Below are 14,953 nucleotides of genomic sequence, written 5' to 3'. Positions count from 1 at the left end.
GTCCTTCCTTCTTCACCAGTAAGCCCAGGCAGAGTGTGTGTAAAATGTGAATGTTATCAGGAAGGGAAGTAAAAACAGGTGAGTTAGTTCTGTGCAGCATTTCCAGTGGCCCGTTAAGAATGACTACATATGCATGAAGAGTTAAACACCCTAGGGGATAAGGGTATAGCTCAGCGGTAGGGTACATGCTTCGCATGCACAAGGTACTGGGTTCAAGTCCCAGTACCTCCGGTAGTAAATAAACAAACCTAATTACCACCAGCCCCAACCAAAAAAGAGTTAAACACTCTAATACTGAGTTTAAAAGATGACAGTAAAACTCTTGCTAATAATTTAAATTCAAAATTTTTCTTTACTTAGAACAAAATTTAGTAGCAAATATTTTTGATAGGAGGGACCATGAAGAAAGGAAAAACCTTTAGGATTTAGTATCTCTGACAGCAATTTTTTTCCTGCTTTTTTCCCTGGGCCCTGCAAGTTATACAGCCAGCTGGCCTTGGCCCTGGCCCCGAGTCCTGCTGACTGACCAAGCTGGGCTTGGGGGCAGGACTGCAGCAGTAAGGCTTGGCCCATGTAGAATGAGGATGGGATGGACTATGGACCAGAACGTGGCTTTTTAAGAGGTTCAGCATCCAGGCCATGTCACACTGGTTCATTGAAGGGTCCAGTGGAGCAGAGGGACCCGGGAGAGGGCTGCCAATGAAAGGAGAAGGCTTTGACCCCAGCACTTGAAAAAGCACTTGAAAAAGGCATGCACTTGAAATGATTACTCCTTTCTAGAAGCGTCTTGGCTTCTGCAATTCTATATAGCAGATGCTGTGCTGCTGCACCCAGATGCCCCGTTGAGGGAGACACCCATCCCCTCCAGCTGTAGGATGTTGGCTGCTGACACACAGCTAAGCCTCTCTCTGGGGCATTGCCCTTGGCGGAAAGGGAGCTTCACCTCCAAGGTGAGGCCACTTCTCCAAGGGCAGTCCAACAGCTGGTCCATGGGATGGGGGTATAAAGTCCCAGCCCCCTGGCCTCAAGGCGGGAGGGGCCACCCAATGCCAGAGCTCCCTATGGGTTGGCTGAAGTCTTTGCTGTGACTGCCTCACACCTCAATTTTTCCCTCTGCTGGACCCTGCTTCTCCTTTCCTTGCAGCTGAAGATCACCAGAGTTCTCCCAAATAAACTTCCTGTGTGCAAATCTTGGGCACAGAACACCTAACCTTCCAGATTCTTCCTTTAACTTCAGGCAGTACAGGCTGGTGTTTAACAGCACAAAAATATAAAGTGAACCTCGTTTTGAAACCCAGCTCTGTGGTTTTAAAAACTGCCCAGTTCCTTGCTATTTCTTTCTTCTCCCACCTTGGGCTGGACTTGGGCCAGACTTGGTGACTCTGTTCTAACACAGAGCATACGGCGGGAGTGGCGGGGAGAGGAGACGGGGTCAGTCTCCCCCGTGAGAAGTGCAGTGAGGACTCCCCCTTGGTCTCTCTCTTGGATCACCTGTTCTGGGGAAAGCCAGCTGCCTGTGGTGAGGACAGTTGAGCAGCCCATGTGGCAAGGGACTAAGGCCTTGTGTAAAAAGCCGTGTGAGGGAGCCTTCCAGGAGGCAGACCCTCCAGTCCCAAGAAAGCCGCCCCAAGACCAGCCCCAGCTGACACCTTGACTGCAACTTTGAACCAGAGCTGCCCACAGTATCACTCTTCAACCTGACCCTCGAAATTGTGAAATAACAGGCGTCAGTTGTTCTAATCCTCTAAACGTGGGTTTAATTCATTATACAGCAAAAGATAGTTAACACACTCTACTTCTTACTGAGTTGTGTTACTCTGGATAACCTAAACCAGTTTCTTAATCTGTGAGACGGAGATGACACTAGGACCTACCCTCAGAGGGTTGTTAGGAAGACTGAGAGAATGCATGTAAAGTGTTCACGTACCAACTAGCACGTAAGGAAGGATTAATGTTAACTACTGGGGTTATCTTTCTGATGCGCACTCAGCGTACTCTGTGGTCTCCTCTTTCTTTTCCTGTCTCCTAAATATCTCTCTTCGTGACAAAACCACACCTCCCAAAACCTTAACACTACTCTTGGCAGGGACGAAGAAGGACTTGGGGTCCTTTGGTGAAACTTTCCGTCAACTTCTCTGCGCCTGAAAATTGCCCAAAGTAGCAGTAACGGGGATGGTGGAACCTCAGAGCTCCCCGGACCTTGATGAACCCTCCACTCCCTCCTCCTCCACCCCTTACCATTGTCCTCTCACGCTCTGCCTGAGAGACCTAGCACATGATTAGAACTGACCCGACACCTCCTCCTAGGAGACCACTGGGGGTAACTGCTTCATGTCTGACATCCCTATTTATCTTAATCACCACGGACTTCTAGGTGCCTGCTACTAGCACCCTTAATGCTCCAGCAATGCAACATCCTTTAATCTGACCCCTCTGACTGCTGTCCTCCAATCTCCCAGACCTCTCCCCTGTGCTCTCTCATGGTCCAACAAAGCCCCTCCATCCTCAAGCTCTCCTCTCTCTTAGCCTTGCTCCTAGCTGGCCCCTGCAGCCCTCTGAGGTGGTATCACTTTCTATCCGTGCCCCTCTGGGGTCAGTGGAGGGGAAGTGGGCTCCTCCTGGCCCCTCATTCCTGCTTCTAGATCTCTGCTCCTCTCTTTCTCTGAAAACCTCCAGCAACTCTGCAGCACACACCCCATTACCTCCCCGCATTCTCAGATCACTGCCACCTTCAACACAGACCTTATCACTGATGTGATTTAACATCCACAGAGATGATCTTTCCCACCTGACTTTGGTGAAGGGCACATGTAGTCAGGCACACAGCTCGGTCGAAGGTTGCTGCTAATTATGAGGAACAGATGTCTCACTTAATGGTTTTAGTGCTTTCCTAAGTGGGGAATGTGCAAGGATTTGGGTTCATAAAATATTCTCCTAAAAATATCTAAGTATCTGAAGGCCTGTTCTGCCAGCTTTCCCAGAGCACAGGGCGCCTCCTTCCTCACTGTTGACCGGAATTCCTCTCAGGGAGTGTGGGAGATCAGGTACTGCGGTGGCTGATGACTTCAGCCTTGCAGAACTGGATGCTGGGACACATGCTTCAGTTGGAATCTCTATAGTTTCAATTCTGAGCATTTGCCTCTGACCACCACCAACTCTCCTGCTGCTCAGGCCCTCCGGTGCTCTGACTTCAATTCTTCACCCCAAGGGGCACCCAAGTCACCATATCAGTTCCTTCAGCCCCGAGAGCCTCACACAGCCTCACTGCCCACCCAATCTGGCTCAGATTTCCTCACGATCATGTCCCAGCTTCTCCCACCCTGCCCCACTTGTCATACTCATCTGAAAAACCTCCACCGTGGTTAAATCTAACCTTCTCCCTATTCTGTGCCCCGTCCATACAGCTGAATGTGTGAAAACCCACACAACCACCAAGGCCAGGCTCAATGTAAATTCTTGACCATGAACCCTCAGGGGGCCCGGTGTTGCCCAGCAATCCCGCAGTGTTTCCCTAGTTAATCTGCTTCCCGCTCTCAAGAGACTATTCATATCTCCTCTCTCCTCCGTCCTTCAACAACCCCTCACCTCCTCATCTCGGCTGAAACCCTCACTTCCTACTTCATTGAGAAAATAGAAGCAATTGAAGAGAACTCCCACACACTCCCACCACCAAATGGTCCTCCTGTTTGTAGCAACTGTACCATGAACACTTCCTCCCTCCCGTCCAGCGGGTGAATTTCCATGCTCTCACCTGCAGGTGTCCTCTCCACCCTAGCGCAGGATGCACTCATGTTCCTCAAGTGCACCCCCCGTGCACCCCTCTCTCCTGCATCATCGTACATCCATATGCTGTCATCTCTCCCTTCTTAAAAGTCACCCAAAATATCTTCTCTCCATCCTATCTCCCCCTCCAGCTACCACCCTATTTCTCTGCTGTCCTTTATACAGAGCCTTCTCAGATTTTCATCTCCACTGTCTCCACTCCGGCATCTACGTTCTCTCTTGAGTCCACTGATCAGGCTTTCAGCCCCATGGCTCCAGGTCATCAGTAACCCTCCCACAACCAAGACTAGTGGTCGGTTCTCACTCAGGGGCACTGGACACAGTTGTTCATCTTCCTTCTTGACACACTGTCCTCACGTGGCTCCTGGGATGACAGCTCTCCTGGGTTTCCTCTCCCCTCTGACTGATGGAGGCCTTTTCATCTCCTGGGCTGGTTTCTCCTTTCCTGATCCGCAGGGCTTGGCTCAGGGACATCTCTTCTCCAACCTCTATCCCTCGTCTAGTCCCAAGGCCTTAGTTAACATTTTTCTGCTGATGATACCCGCAGTGGTATGTGTTCCCTCCACCTTTGCCCCAAAGTCCTGACATATCAGTGAGTCAGCTGCCTACCTGACATCCCACCTGGATGCCTGAAAAGCATCTCATGCTGACAGGTCCCAGACCAAACTTCTGATTTTCCTTCCCAGACCCCTCCCCCATGCTGCCCATGGCAATCAATGGCACCTCGGGTCACCCAGTTGCTCAGGCCCCTAACCTGGCGAGTCATATCCATGGCCAATCTGTTCAGAAATCCTGTTGGTTGATTCAACCCTCACAGTATCTCCCAGATCGGAGACTTCTTTCCTCCTCCATGGCTCCCACTCTGGACAGTAGAAATCTTCTTTCTTCTAGTCCTGCACTCTTTTTGTTTGTTTGTTTGTTTGTTTGTTTGTTTGTTTTATGAGGGGGAGGTAATTAGATTTATTTATATTTGGAGGAGGGACTGGGGATTGAACCCAGGACCCCGTGTATGCTTCCACTCTTGCCCCATCTACTCTCCATCTAGTTGTCAAAATTATTCTTTTAAAACAAAAATCAGGTCATGTCACTTTTCTGCACAAAGCCCTCCACTGGCTTCTTTATCACAAAGTAAAATATAAAGTCCTCCTTTGACCTACAAGGACCCACACGATCTGGGCTCTGGCTGCTGTTTGACCTCATTCCCCACCACCGGTCTAGCTCACGGGCAATTCCTGCTTTTTTCAAAACCATGCAGCCTTGCTGTGACAACTGGGTAACTAAACACACACAAAACATGGAGTTGGACCCCCACGTTACACCACATGCAAAACTCAACTTAAAATGGATCAAGAACCTAAATACAAGAACTAAAACCATAAAGCTTTTAGTAGAAGACATAGGGGTAAATCTTCATGACTTTGCATTTAGCAATGGATTCTCAGATACGACACTAAAAGCACCGGTAACAAAAGAAAAAATAAACTGGACTCATCAAAACTAAAGCCTCTTTTGCAGCAAAAGACATTATCAAGAAAGTGAAAGACAGTCTACAGAATGGGAGGAAATATTTGCAGATCATGTATTTGATACAGGTCTGGTATCCAGAATATATATGGAACTCTTACAACTCAACAACAAAGATGAACAATCCAATTAAAACTGGGCAAAGGATCTGAATAGACACTTCTCCAAAAATAGACACATGGCCAACAGGCATGTGAAAGGATACATCATTAGTCATTAGGAAAAATACAAGTCAAAATCACCATGAGATTCCACCTCTCACCCACTAGGATGGCTGTAATCAAAACCCAGAAAATAACATGCATAGGTGAGAATGCAGAGAAATGGAAGCTTCATGCACTGCTGGTGGGAATGTCAAATGACTCAGCCACCATAGAAAATAGTTTGGTGGTTCCTCAACAAGTTAGACATAGAATTACCACACTACCCAGCAGTTCCACTCCTAGGCACGTATCACCCCCACAAACTGAAAACTAGTACTCAAATTCCTATACATGAATATTTACAGCAGCATTATTCACAGTGTCAATGGGTGGAAACAACCCAAATGTTTACCAGTAGATGAGTTGAAAAACAAACCATGGTCTATCCACACTCAGCCACAAAAAGGAATGATGTTGTACTGACAAATGATACAACATGGATGAACCTTGAAAACATGCTTCATGAAAGAAGCCAGGCACAAAAGGCCACATACTGTATGATTCTATTTATATAAAGTGTCTAGAATGGGGGGAAGGTATAGCTCAATGGCAGAGTGCATGCTTAGCACACACAAGATCTTGGGTTCAGTCCCCAGTACTGCCATATAAACAAACAAATAAATAAACCTAATTATCTCCCCTCCCCCAAAATTAAAAAAAAAAAGTCTAGAATACATAAACCCCCAGAGACAGAACACAGACTGCTGGTTGCCAGAGTCTGGGGAAAGGGAATGGGGAGCAACTGCTTAATAGGTACAAGGCTTCCTTTTAGGGTGATGACAATGTTTTGGAACTAGATACTGCACAGTACCATGAATGTACCAAATACCACTGCATTGTATAATTTAAAATGGTTAATTTTATGTTGCATGATTTCACTTCAATTAAAAAAAGAGGAAAGAAAAGCAACCCACCCAGCCCATTTGAGGACCCATGCTCTGGCTCCTCCTCTGCCTGGAGTGTTCTCCCCCTGAGCTCTGCCTGGCTTGTCCCCACTATGTTTAGGTCCCTGCTCAGAAGGCATCTCCTAGAGATTGTCCCTGACCCCCTATTTACAATGTCACTGCTTCCCCTCCCTTCACCCACAACAGCAAATTCTCACTCACATGTCTAGGCCACGCTTGACAGCTACCTCTAACCCTTGGTCGGACTAGCCACTTCCTTGTCTTGTCCCTGTGGCCCTTCACAGGGCCAGAGTCTGTCTGCTTGGCGAGGCTACAGGTGCTCAAGGATGGAACAGGTCTGTGTTCCCCAAAGCCCCTGGCCCTGCGCCCCACTCTCCGGCACCAGGCAGGTGCTTGGTGAGAGCCTGCTGCTTTATGTGAAGGTGGCCGCTCCTGCAGAAGGAGACACCGTGCTGCCGGGTAAGAGGCTGTTCCAGTTCCCTCGGACAAAGGCACTCTCTCCCTCTAGAGACAGAAGTGTGGCTACAATGTTAACCACCCTGGTTCCCTGCCCGGAGGCCGGGAGGAGCCGCGACTCCTGGGAAACCCGAGCCTCACCTGGAGCTCCCAGAAGATGCTGCGTGTGTGGCGGTGGTAGTAGTGTCTCAGGGGGACGTACTCCAGGCCCTCTCGGTGCGTCTTCAGGTAGTTCTCCACGTGCTTGAAGAACCACGGCTTGTAGTAGTTGCCAATGCTATTCAGCTGAAATGACAGAGGGCACTGTGTCAGGCCACAGACAAGCACCAGATGCCACCAGGGCGTAACAGTGATACCCAGCTTCTGTTCAGCATGTCTGGCCTTTCCAGAGCTCTTTCCGCTGTCTGTTACCACCTTTGAGGCTCTTGAAAGCCTGGTGAGGTGAAGCACAGAGGATATTCTCTTGCAGAGAGAGCAGAGGCTCAAAGAGGTTAAGTGATGTGCCCAGGGCCCAATAGCTAGCTTTTGACAGTCTCGAGAGCTTAGCTCATGGTCCTTCTCAGCCAGAGAACGGAAGTGCCAGTGTTTAGCAGTGACGGCCACAAGACAGTGCTCTACACAGACGTGCCCTTCCCTGCTCCCTCCCATGAGGCCAGTGTTGGCATAAACACTGAGTGGGGTCATCCTCCTCTCCCCGTGGGGCCGTGTTGGTCCCACAGCTGACAGCTCTCCCCACCACCCTGGACCATGCTCCACACCTTCTGGGTACAGCAGTCCCCCTAGGTAACCATCATCAGCAGAGAAAGCTCACAGAGCAAAGCTATGTGCTTCCCCGGCGCTGGTCCCCCACGGTCTCCAAGCCTAAATCTTGCATTTAGCTAGTGTCTCCTTCAGTCCTAAATGGTTCAGGACTTTACCTACTGTGTGCCCTAGGATGACTCAGCTTCTCTGGGCCCCAGCTTCCCCATCCATGCAAGGACTAGTGGGCAGATTCTTTCGGAGGGAGGCAGGGCAGCAGCCTGGAAGGATCACAGGCTCTAAATGGGGCAGCTGGGGCCGGACCCTGGCCCGGTCACCCACTAGCTATGTGACCCCGGGCAGGTCACTCTGAGCTTGTTTCTCCACATATAAAATGGCAATAGAAACAGAAACTTTGTGGGAGTTTTTCATGCCTATTGGAAACAGCATACATTCACAGGCCCATGTTAGGCCAAGCAGCTTCTCTGGGGAGCAGGTGCGATCACACTCAGCTAGGGCTCAGCAAAAGGATATAAGGAAGCAGAGAGTGGAAGCCACGTGGGAGAGGCAGAATGTTGCCAGGGGACCATCAGGGAGGGAAGGACAGGAGCAGAGGCAAGAAGCAAGCAAGCCCAGGGTAGCTGGAGAACAGGCTGAGTGCCCATGCTCCAGGCGGGCGTCACCAGCACCCGAGGTGTCCTTTCTTTATCCCCTCCATGCCTTTGCACGGCAGGGCTGTCCCTGATTCACTGACAAGGAGAAAGAATCATCAAGGTGAAAGAGACTGTCAGAGGCCCCAGGGCTGGCGAGAGGCAGGGTGAGGACTCAAGCCCATCCCCTGCTGCAAACCAAGGGCAGGGCCAGGTGGCAGAGAGCCCTGAATGGCACGCTCTGGAATGTGGGCGTTATTAGGAAAAAATCCATAAATTTCTTCCCCTGATTCCAAAAGCAACATACACAACTTGTGAAAATGTTAGACACTGCAGAGATATGTACCTGAAATAGTGAGGTCCTGTAGCCTCATGCCAGAGGCGTACACACACACGCACACGCACACGCACACGCACACACACTGGTTTATAACAGTAGGACTACCTGTGCCAATGGTTTGCTGAAATTGGCAATTTGCTTTTTCCACTTTTAACGCACCAGGCTGATCCTGGCAGGTTATGTAGCCTCTCTGAGCCTTGTTTTCAGTACAGGCAAAATGGAGACATTATTCCCCCATTCAGAGGGGAGGAAAAACTAAATAAAAAGATAATGTAGAAAGTACCAAGCATGGTGCCTGCCCCAAGTGGGGGGGATAGTATTCAGTTCCCGGCCCGCTCACTGGTCCTCTGCACCCCCAGCCCCTTGCCTGCCCCCTCCACCCTGGAGCAAGGCAACCTCTGCACCTCATCTCTGGCAGCTTATCTGGGTGTTACCCCCTTGTGCAGTCCCACTCTGCTGGAAGGCCATTCTGCAGGGAGGAAACCAGGGCCACAGAGTGCCAGGAAACAGGCTAGAGAGTCTGTTTGTCCAAGTCAGTCTGAGTGTAGATAGTGTGGGGCAGGGCAAAAGTCACCACCTGCTCATGCACAGGAAAGTCAGGCCCAATGGGAGCAGAGCAACCTGCCCTTTCCCCAGGTGGGCCTGGCCACACACCTGGCAGTGGCACCAGCTGCATGATGAGACCGAGGTTTGGAGGCACATGGTGCTCATTGACTCATCAGGAACTCTGTGCCAGAGAAGCCCAAGATACGATAAAGAACCCAAGGTGGTGCATCTCTCTTGGGGCACATGTCAGCCAGGGCGGCCAGGCAGTGGCATGAGTTCCAGTTCCAGCCCTAGCACTGAGATAGTAAGCCAATTCCTGTCTCTGGGCCTCCCCTGTAAAATGCAGGTGGGCTGCCTCCTCCCAGGGGCACAGTGAGCCTCCCACCAGACAGTGGCTGACGTGCAGAGACAAATTCCTGAGCAGCCTGCTCAACAGGAATGTTTAGACAAAACACTCCTCAGATGAAATATGAACACGTCTAAAACATCTACCATTCTCCTCCCAGCCCTGCTCCTGCCCGGCATCAGGGTCTTGCTCATGGAGAGTCTGCAAGAGTCTGTGGCCGGAGGCCTGGCCCGTCTGCCATGGATACCAGGTGTGCTCTGTGTAAGACCATATCTTCTTCAGAAATAAGGGAATTGGTCAGAGTGTTCAAACATTTTAAGAGCTGTACAACCCCCTCTGCCCAATTATAACCTTAGGCAGAACCTAATACATCAGAGAGATGACTTTTGCTGCCCTCAGCTTATTGCCACGGGCTTCATCTAGGGGAATGTTTCTGAGAAGTCAGAAAACCTCTGGACTAGACATTCCTTGCCAGGTGATGAGATGCAGGGTGACATGCTGACTGACCTGGCCCGACCTAGGAGGGAGGGCCAGGGGGGCATCAGGGCATTTGGGCTGGATGTCCGCAGTCCCACTCCTGCTCCAGGACCCCGACTATCCAGGGCTCACTGGTGGCCCACAAGGAATGGTGTTCAATCAATGTTTGCAGATGATGCTAAATTCTAGAAGCGGAAGTGGAGGGGAACGAACACCGAACTAGGAGTCAGAGACCCAAATTTAAATTGCCCATGCTTGCTGTGTGTCCTCAGAGGAGTCTCTTTCCCCCAGAGGCCTCGTATTTATTTCCTTATTTAGAGAGGTAATTGTACCAGATGATTTTAGAGTCCCTTCCAATTTTAAAACGTTTTAAGTATATAGAGATAGATCAAGAGCCTTAAGAGTGCCTATTCTTTGATGTACTAATTCTACTTTAAGGTATTATTCAAATTACAAACAAAAAGATGTCCGTTGCTACATTAATCAAAATAATGAAAAACTGGATGCAACTGTAATTTACAACTCTGGGGCAGCAGATGACAGGGCATTTGCTCCCTGCAACGTTTCTGCAGTCATTAAATATGAAGGCAATGTAACAACATGGGGAAATGCTTATTACACTAAACCAGAAATTACCAATTTGAACTGGTGATCACAGCTGAAGACAGAAAAACCGAAAAATTGTGCAGAGATGCTCAACCTCGAAAGTGACTAAGAACTGCAAAATAAAACAAGCTACTATTTTTAACCCTATCAGATGGGCAAAAATGAAAGAGTGATGCTATCCAGCATTGGCAAGAAGTCTGGGGAAAGGCATTCTTACATGGCGTCGTGTTGCTGGAAGGGGACAGAGCACCCATTTCTCGAGGGCCGTTTGGCCATACCTACTGATATTTAATGTGCTCAAACCCTTGGGTCAGAAATTCTTTTTTGGGGACTCATTCCTACAGAAATGCTTTTACAAGAGGTCAAGGATAGATGTGGGAGAATCTGCAATGCAATCTTATTTGTGAGAGTAAAACATTTTAAGCAACATAAATGCTCATCGGGAAGCAATGAGTTAGGTCAATTATTTACCAGCCACAACGGGATACCATGGGATAAAATGAAGGCATGTGTATGTGTGTGCATATGCACACACTCACTCACACACATATGTACACACAGGCCTCAAAGACTGTGTTACAAGTGGTCATCCTGGGAGCAAGTCTGGGTGAAAGGATTCACTTTAACTTTTTCTCTATGTATCTCAACATTGTTGTATATACTCTTTTTAAAAAAGCTTTAAAAAAAATCTATGCATCGAAAAGAGGAAATAAATCTATCAAACATGTTAGCAAGTGCTGGCTTGGGTCATGTATACAGGTGGAGTCTTTTCCCTTTTACTTCTGTACCCTTTCCAAGTTTCTCATAATAAACACAAATCCTTTCTCAATAGAGAAAAAATGGCTATTAAAAATTACATAGTGTACATTGAAGGGGTGTCAATCTGGATTCTGAGGCATCAAATCAATTCCTCAAATCTTGGTTTTGTCATCTCATGGAAGTTTACATGACTTCTTGGAATCTTGGTTTTCTTATCTATAAAATGGGGTTGCTGGAGGATCAAAGACTATGCCTATTGAGAGATGCCCATGTACCTGGCAGGTGGTAGGGGCAGAGTAAATGGATGTTTTTGTCACTGCCTAAGACCACTGACTATTGATCCTGTTGTCCAAACTCCAGGTGGGCTGACCCTGGTTGCAGCCTCGCAGATCAGGGGTCAGGCTCAGTCCCAGCCCACCCAGGCCCTCCTTCCTGGCCTACCTTGCTGGGCTCTATATCGTCCGTCATGACTCCCGTCATGATGACAGCCTCATCCAGGGAATAGAGCAGCCCTTCCACAAAGTGGTTCTCCAGCCGCTGGGACTCGCGGGTGAACTTGTCACAGATGGCCTCCAGGCCGTACACCGGCTCAAACCGCAACTTGACATACTTCTTGGCAGGGATGATACGGATCTCGGCGGCCACCAGGAAGCCCAGAGTCCCACAGGACCAGGGCACAGCGTAGAACAGGTCTGAGTTTTCTGACTGAGAAGCAGAGTGGACACATGCTGAGTTTGAACCCAGACCCTACACTGCAGCACGCTGTCAACAAGGCACTGAACCCGGGGCCTGGGCTAAATCCTTGTCCTGGCACTATCTGTGTCAGCCTCAACAAGGACCTTCAAGACTCTACTTTTTGGGTCTCAGTCCTCCCTCTGCAGCTTCAGTGTGAGATTTGACCTTACACTGCCCTCTGTATCAGGGATGATCACAGAGAGGGCATCTTTCCTCCACCTGGGCACAGTCCCTGGACCACAGGCTATCCAGGAAGAGGCCAGGACCAGCACTTCCTAGAGTTCCAAAATGAGGGACTAAGGGCCAGGGGTCCCAGGCCAGGCTAAAGAGGATAAAGGTGGCCAGGGGACCTTAAAATGGGCTACTACTCAAATTTATAAAGCCTTTCCTGGTCGATTAGCTATGAAATTCCACCCCATCCCCCAGACCAGGGAGAGCATTAACATTCGCACTTGTAAAGAAAGTGAGACTCCTAGAGGTGACGTGGCCCACCCATGGTTCCCCCAAGTCAGTGCAGCGATGCTGGGGCTCGGGCAAGATTCCCTAATGCCCAGTCCTGCGTTCCTCCTGCCACACCTCATCTGGTTCTGCGACTCTGCTCCTAACCACGTCATTTCTTGTTTTGGCATTTGTCTTGGAGACGGACAGCTTTTCATCCAGCTATTCTAACTCAGCTTCTTTGATTCTAATAGAGCTCCTTGTGAAGAAGTCCAGCCTTGTCCGGGCTGCACGGAGAGGACAGGCCTGTGTGGTCTCTGCTCATGCTGAATGCCTTTGGTGTGGGTGTGGTGGGGTGCAGCGGGGCAGGGGGCCGGGAATAGACTGGCAGAAGTCTGGAACAGCAGAAGTGGGCCAACCAATCCCCTTCTGGGCCACCACCTAATCACATTGTCAGCCAGTAGCAGTAAAAACCGGGCATCTGCCACATGCCCAAATCTGTGCTAGGAGCTTAACACATGGCATCTACTTTCTCGTCCTGACGATAAGGAAATTGGACTAATTCATGATCGTTTGCCTCCTTTCTCTGCTGGTAATGAGTAGGTTAGATGGCAGGGCCCAGGCGAGTGTTTAAAGAAACGTGCTGAATTAGTGTGAATCCTGGAAGAGGTCTGTCTTGTCCAGACCAGAGCTCTTAAGCTTGGAGTCCTGCCCTGGACTCTATTCTGTGAAGCCAGCCAACTCTGGTGGCTCTCTAAAACATTCACTTTTAAGGGTCACACTGTCCCTCCTACCCTAGAGGCCCCTTAGATACACTCAGAAAGATGTGAGTTTATTTGAAGTTTCAACCCTGTCCTGCTTCTTAACTGTCTATATCTCACTTTAGGCAGTGGAACTGCCTTTTATTTCTCCAAACCAGCCTCTCTTATTGCTTTTGGTTACACCTCACAACATCTGACACAGAGCGTTGATGCTTGGGCCTGGCTTTGAGGCAGTGTGGTGTCATGAATGGCTAAGGTCGTTGAATCCCAGCTGTGTGTGTGATCTTGGGCAAGTTTATTAACCTCTCTGTACTTTAGTTTCCTAGCTCTGTAAAATATGGCTAAGAATAGTGTTCACCTCACAAAGCTGTTGAAGGATTAAATGCCTTAATATATATGAAGCATTTGTAACAGTGTCTGAGCACATATCAGAGGCTATAAAAATCTTTGTTATTGTTATGGATACAGATCCAGACTGGACAGATGTATTTGAAATGAAGCACCCCCAGGGGAGCCACCTCTCGGGGTCCTTAATGTCCAGGGCAGGCTGGTGGGGACATTCCCCAATCTCTGAACTCACCGGTGTGCATCGGACAAAGCTGCCATCGGCCAGGACCAGCTCGTAGGCTGTGCAGATGTGTTGGAACAGGCCATACTTGTGCGATGAAGACTCGATGCCCGTGCCCATGATCAACCCCCCTGCAGAGACATGTGCATTAGCCAGGCAGAGCTGGGGGTAGAGGGGAAGAGTCAGGGGAGGGCTGGGTAAAGGGCACCTTGCAGGAGCTGGGGAAGCTCAGAGCATGCGGGAGGCATGACAGGTGGGCAGAACTTAGGGGAGATTTCCCATCTCTGTGGATGTGGAGAGCAGGAGAGAAGAGGAGGGGCTCAGATATGAGCATGAGGGCTTCCACAGAGGTGGGGGAAGGATACGAGACCCCAGCAAGGGCACTCACTCCATCACCTCTGGCCAGATCCAACATAGAAACCTGTGTATATTCACAGGGACCTTGATGAAAGGGGGTTGGGTGGGGTTGTGTGTGGGGGGGAGAAGCTGTGGCCCATGGGAACAGTTAAAGGACCTGTAGGTTTCTCCCCTAAAGAAGAAAAGGCTTGGGGACCTGGAACCTTGTAGAAGGAGAGAGAGACTAGACTTATTCTGTGTGTTTCATGAGGCTGACCTGGAGCAATGGGTACAAAATTACAGGGAAGCAGGTTCAAACCAGAGATTGAAAAGTGCTGCCCCGTCGGGGAGGGTATAGCTCAAGTGGTACCCCGCATGCTTAGCACGGATGAGGTTCTGGGTTCAATTCCCAGTACCTCCTCTAAAAAATAATAAATAAACCTAATTACCCACCCACCTCCTCAAAAAAAAGAAAAGAAAAACGCTGTCTGAAAACATTTAGAAATGGACTGGCAGGCAATGAGCACCCTGGCTTTGGAGCTGGGTGAGCAGACTCAGGGTGACTTCTGTCACAGATGGAACAGTGGCAACTCCTGAGCCTGACGGAAGGTGGGCCCTCAGCTCTGATGTTAGGACTGTCTGAGTCCTCACCCACTGTAAGGTCATCCAGTTCCGGCAACACAGGCAGAGTCCAGCCAATGGAGGTCAGCAGAGCGGTCACCTGACCCATGGTCACCAAGGGCTCCACGCGGACAATCTGTTGACACAAGAAGAGAGACCCT

The 14,953-nt window shown here is 49.5% G+C and overlaps 1 protein-coding gene across 1 annotated transcript in view; it reads right to left on the bottom strand.

Annotated features, from left to right (window-relative positions):
* The window catches only part of DHCR24 (24-dehydrocholesterol reductase), a 32,262-nt gene that overhangs the window by 7,847 nt on the left and 9,462 nt on the right, over positions 1-14,953 (bottom strand). The window contains exons 3-6 of the mRNA XM_010951737.3: positions 14,823-14,928; positions 13,848-13,966; positions 11,775-12,038; positions 7,013-7,156 (exon numbers count right to left, since the gene is read on the bottom strand). Coding sequence (XP_010950039.1) covers positions 7,013-7,156; positions 11,775-12,038; positions 13,848-13,966; positions 14,823-14,928 — 633 coding nt within the window. The remainder of the gene's footprint in view (positions 1-7,012; positions 7,157-11,774; positions 12,039-13,847; positions 13,967-14,822; positions 14,929-14,953) is intronic.

This window comes from Camelus bactrianus, chromosome 13, assembly GCF_048773025.1.
Source record: "Camelus bactrianus isolate YW-2024 breed Bactrian camel chromosome 13, ASM4877302v1, whole genome shotgun sequence".
Lineage (NCBI taxonomy): Eukaryota > Metazoa > Chordata > Mammalia > Artiodactyla > Camelidae > Camelus > Camelus bactrianus.
Note: the sequence above shows the minus strand (reverse complement) of the source record. Positions and strands in the feature narration are given on the sequence as shown.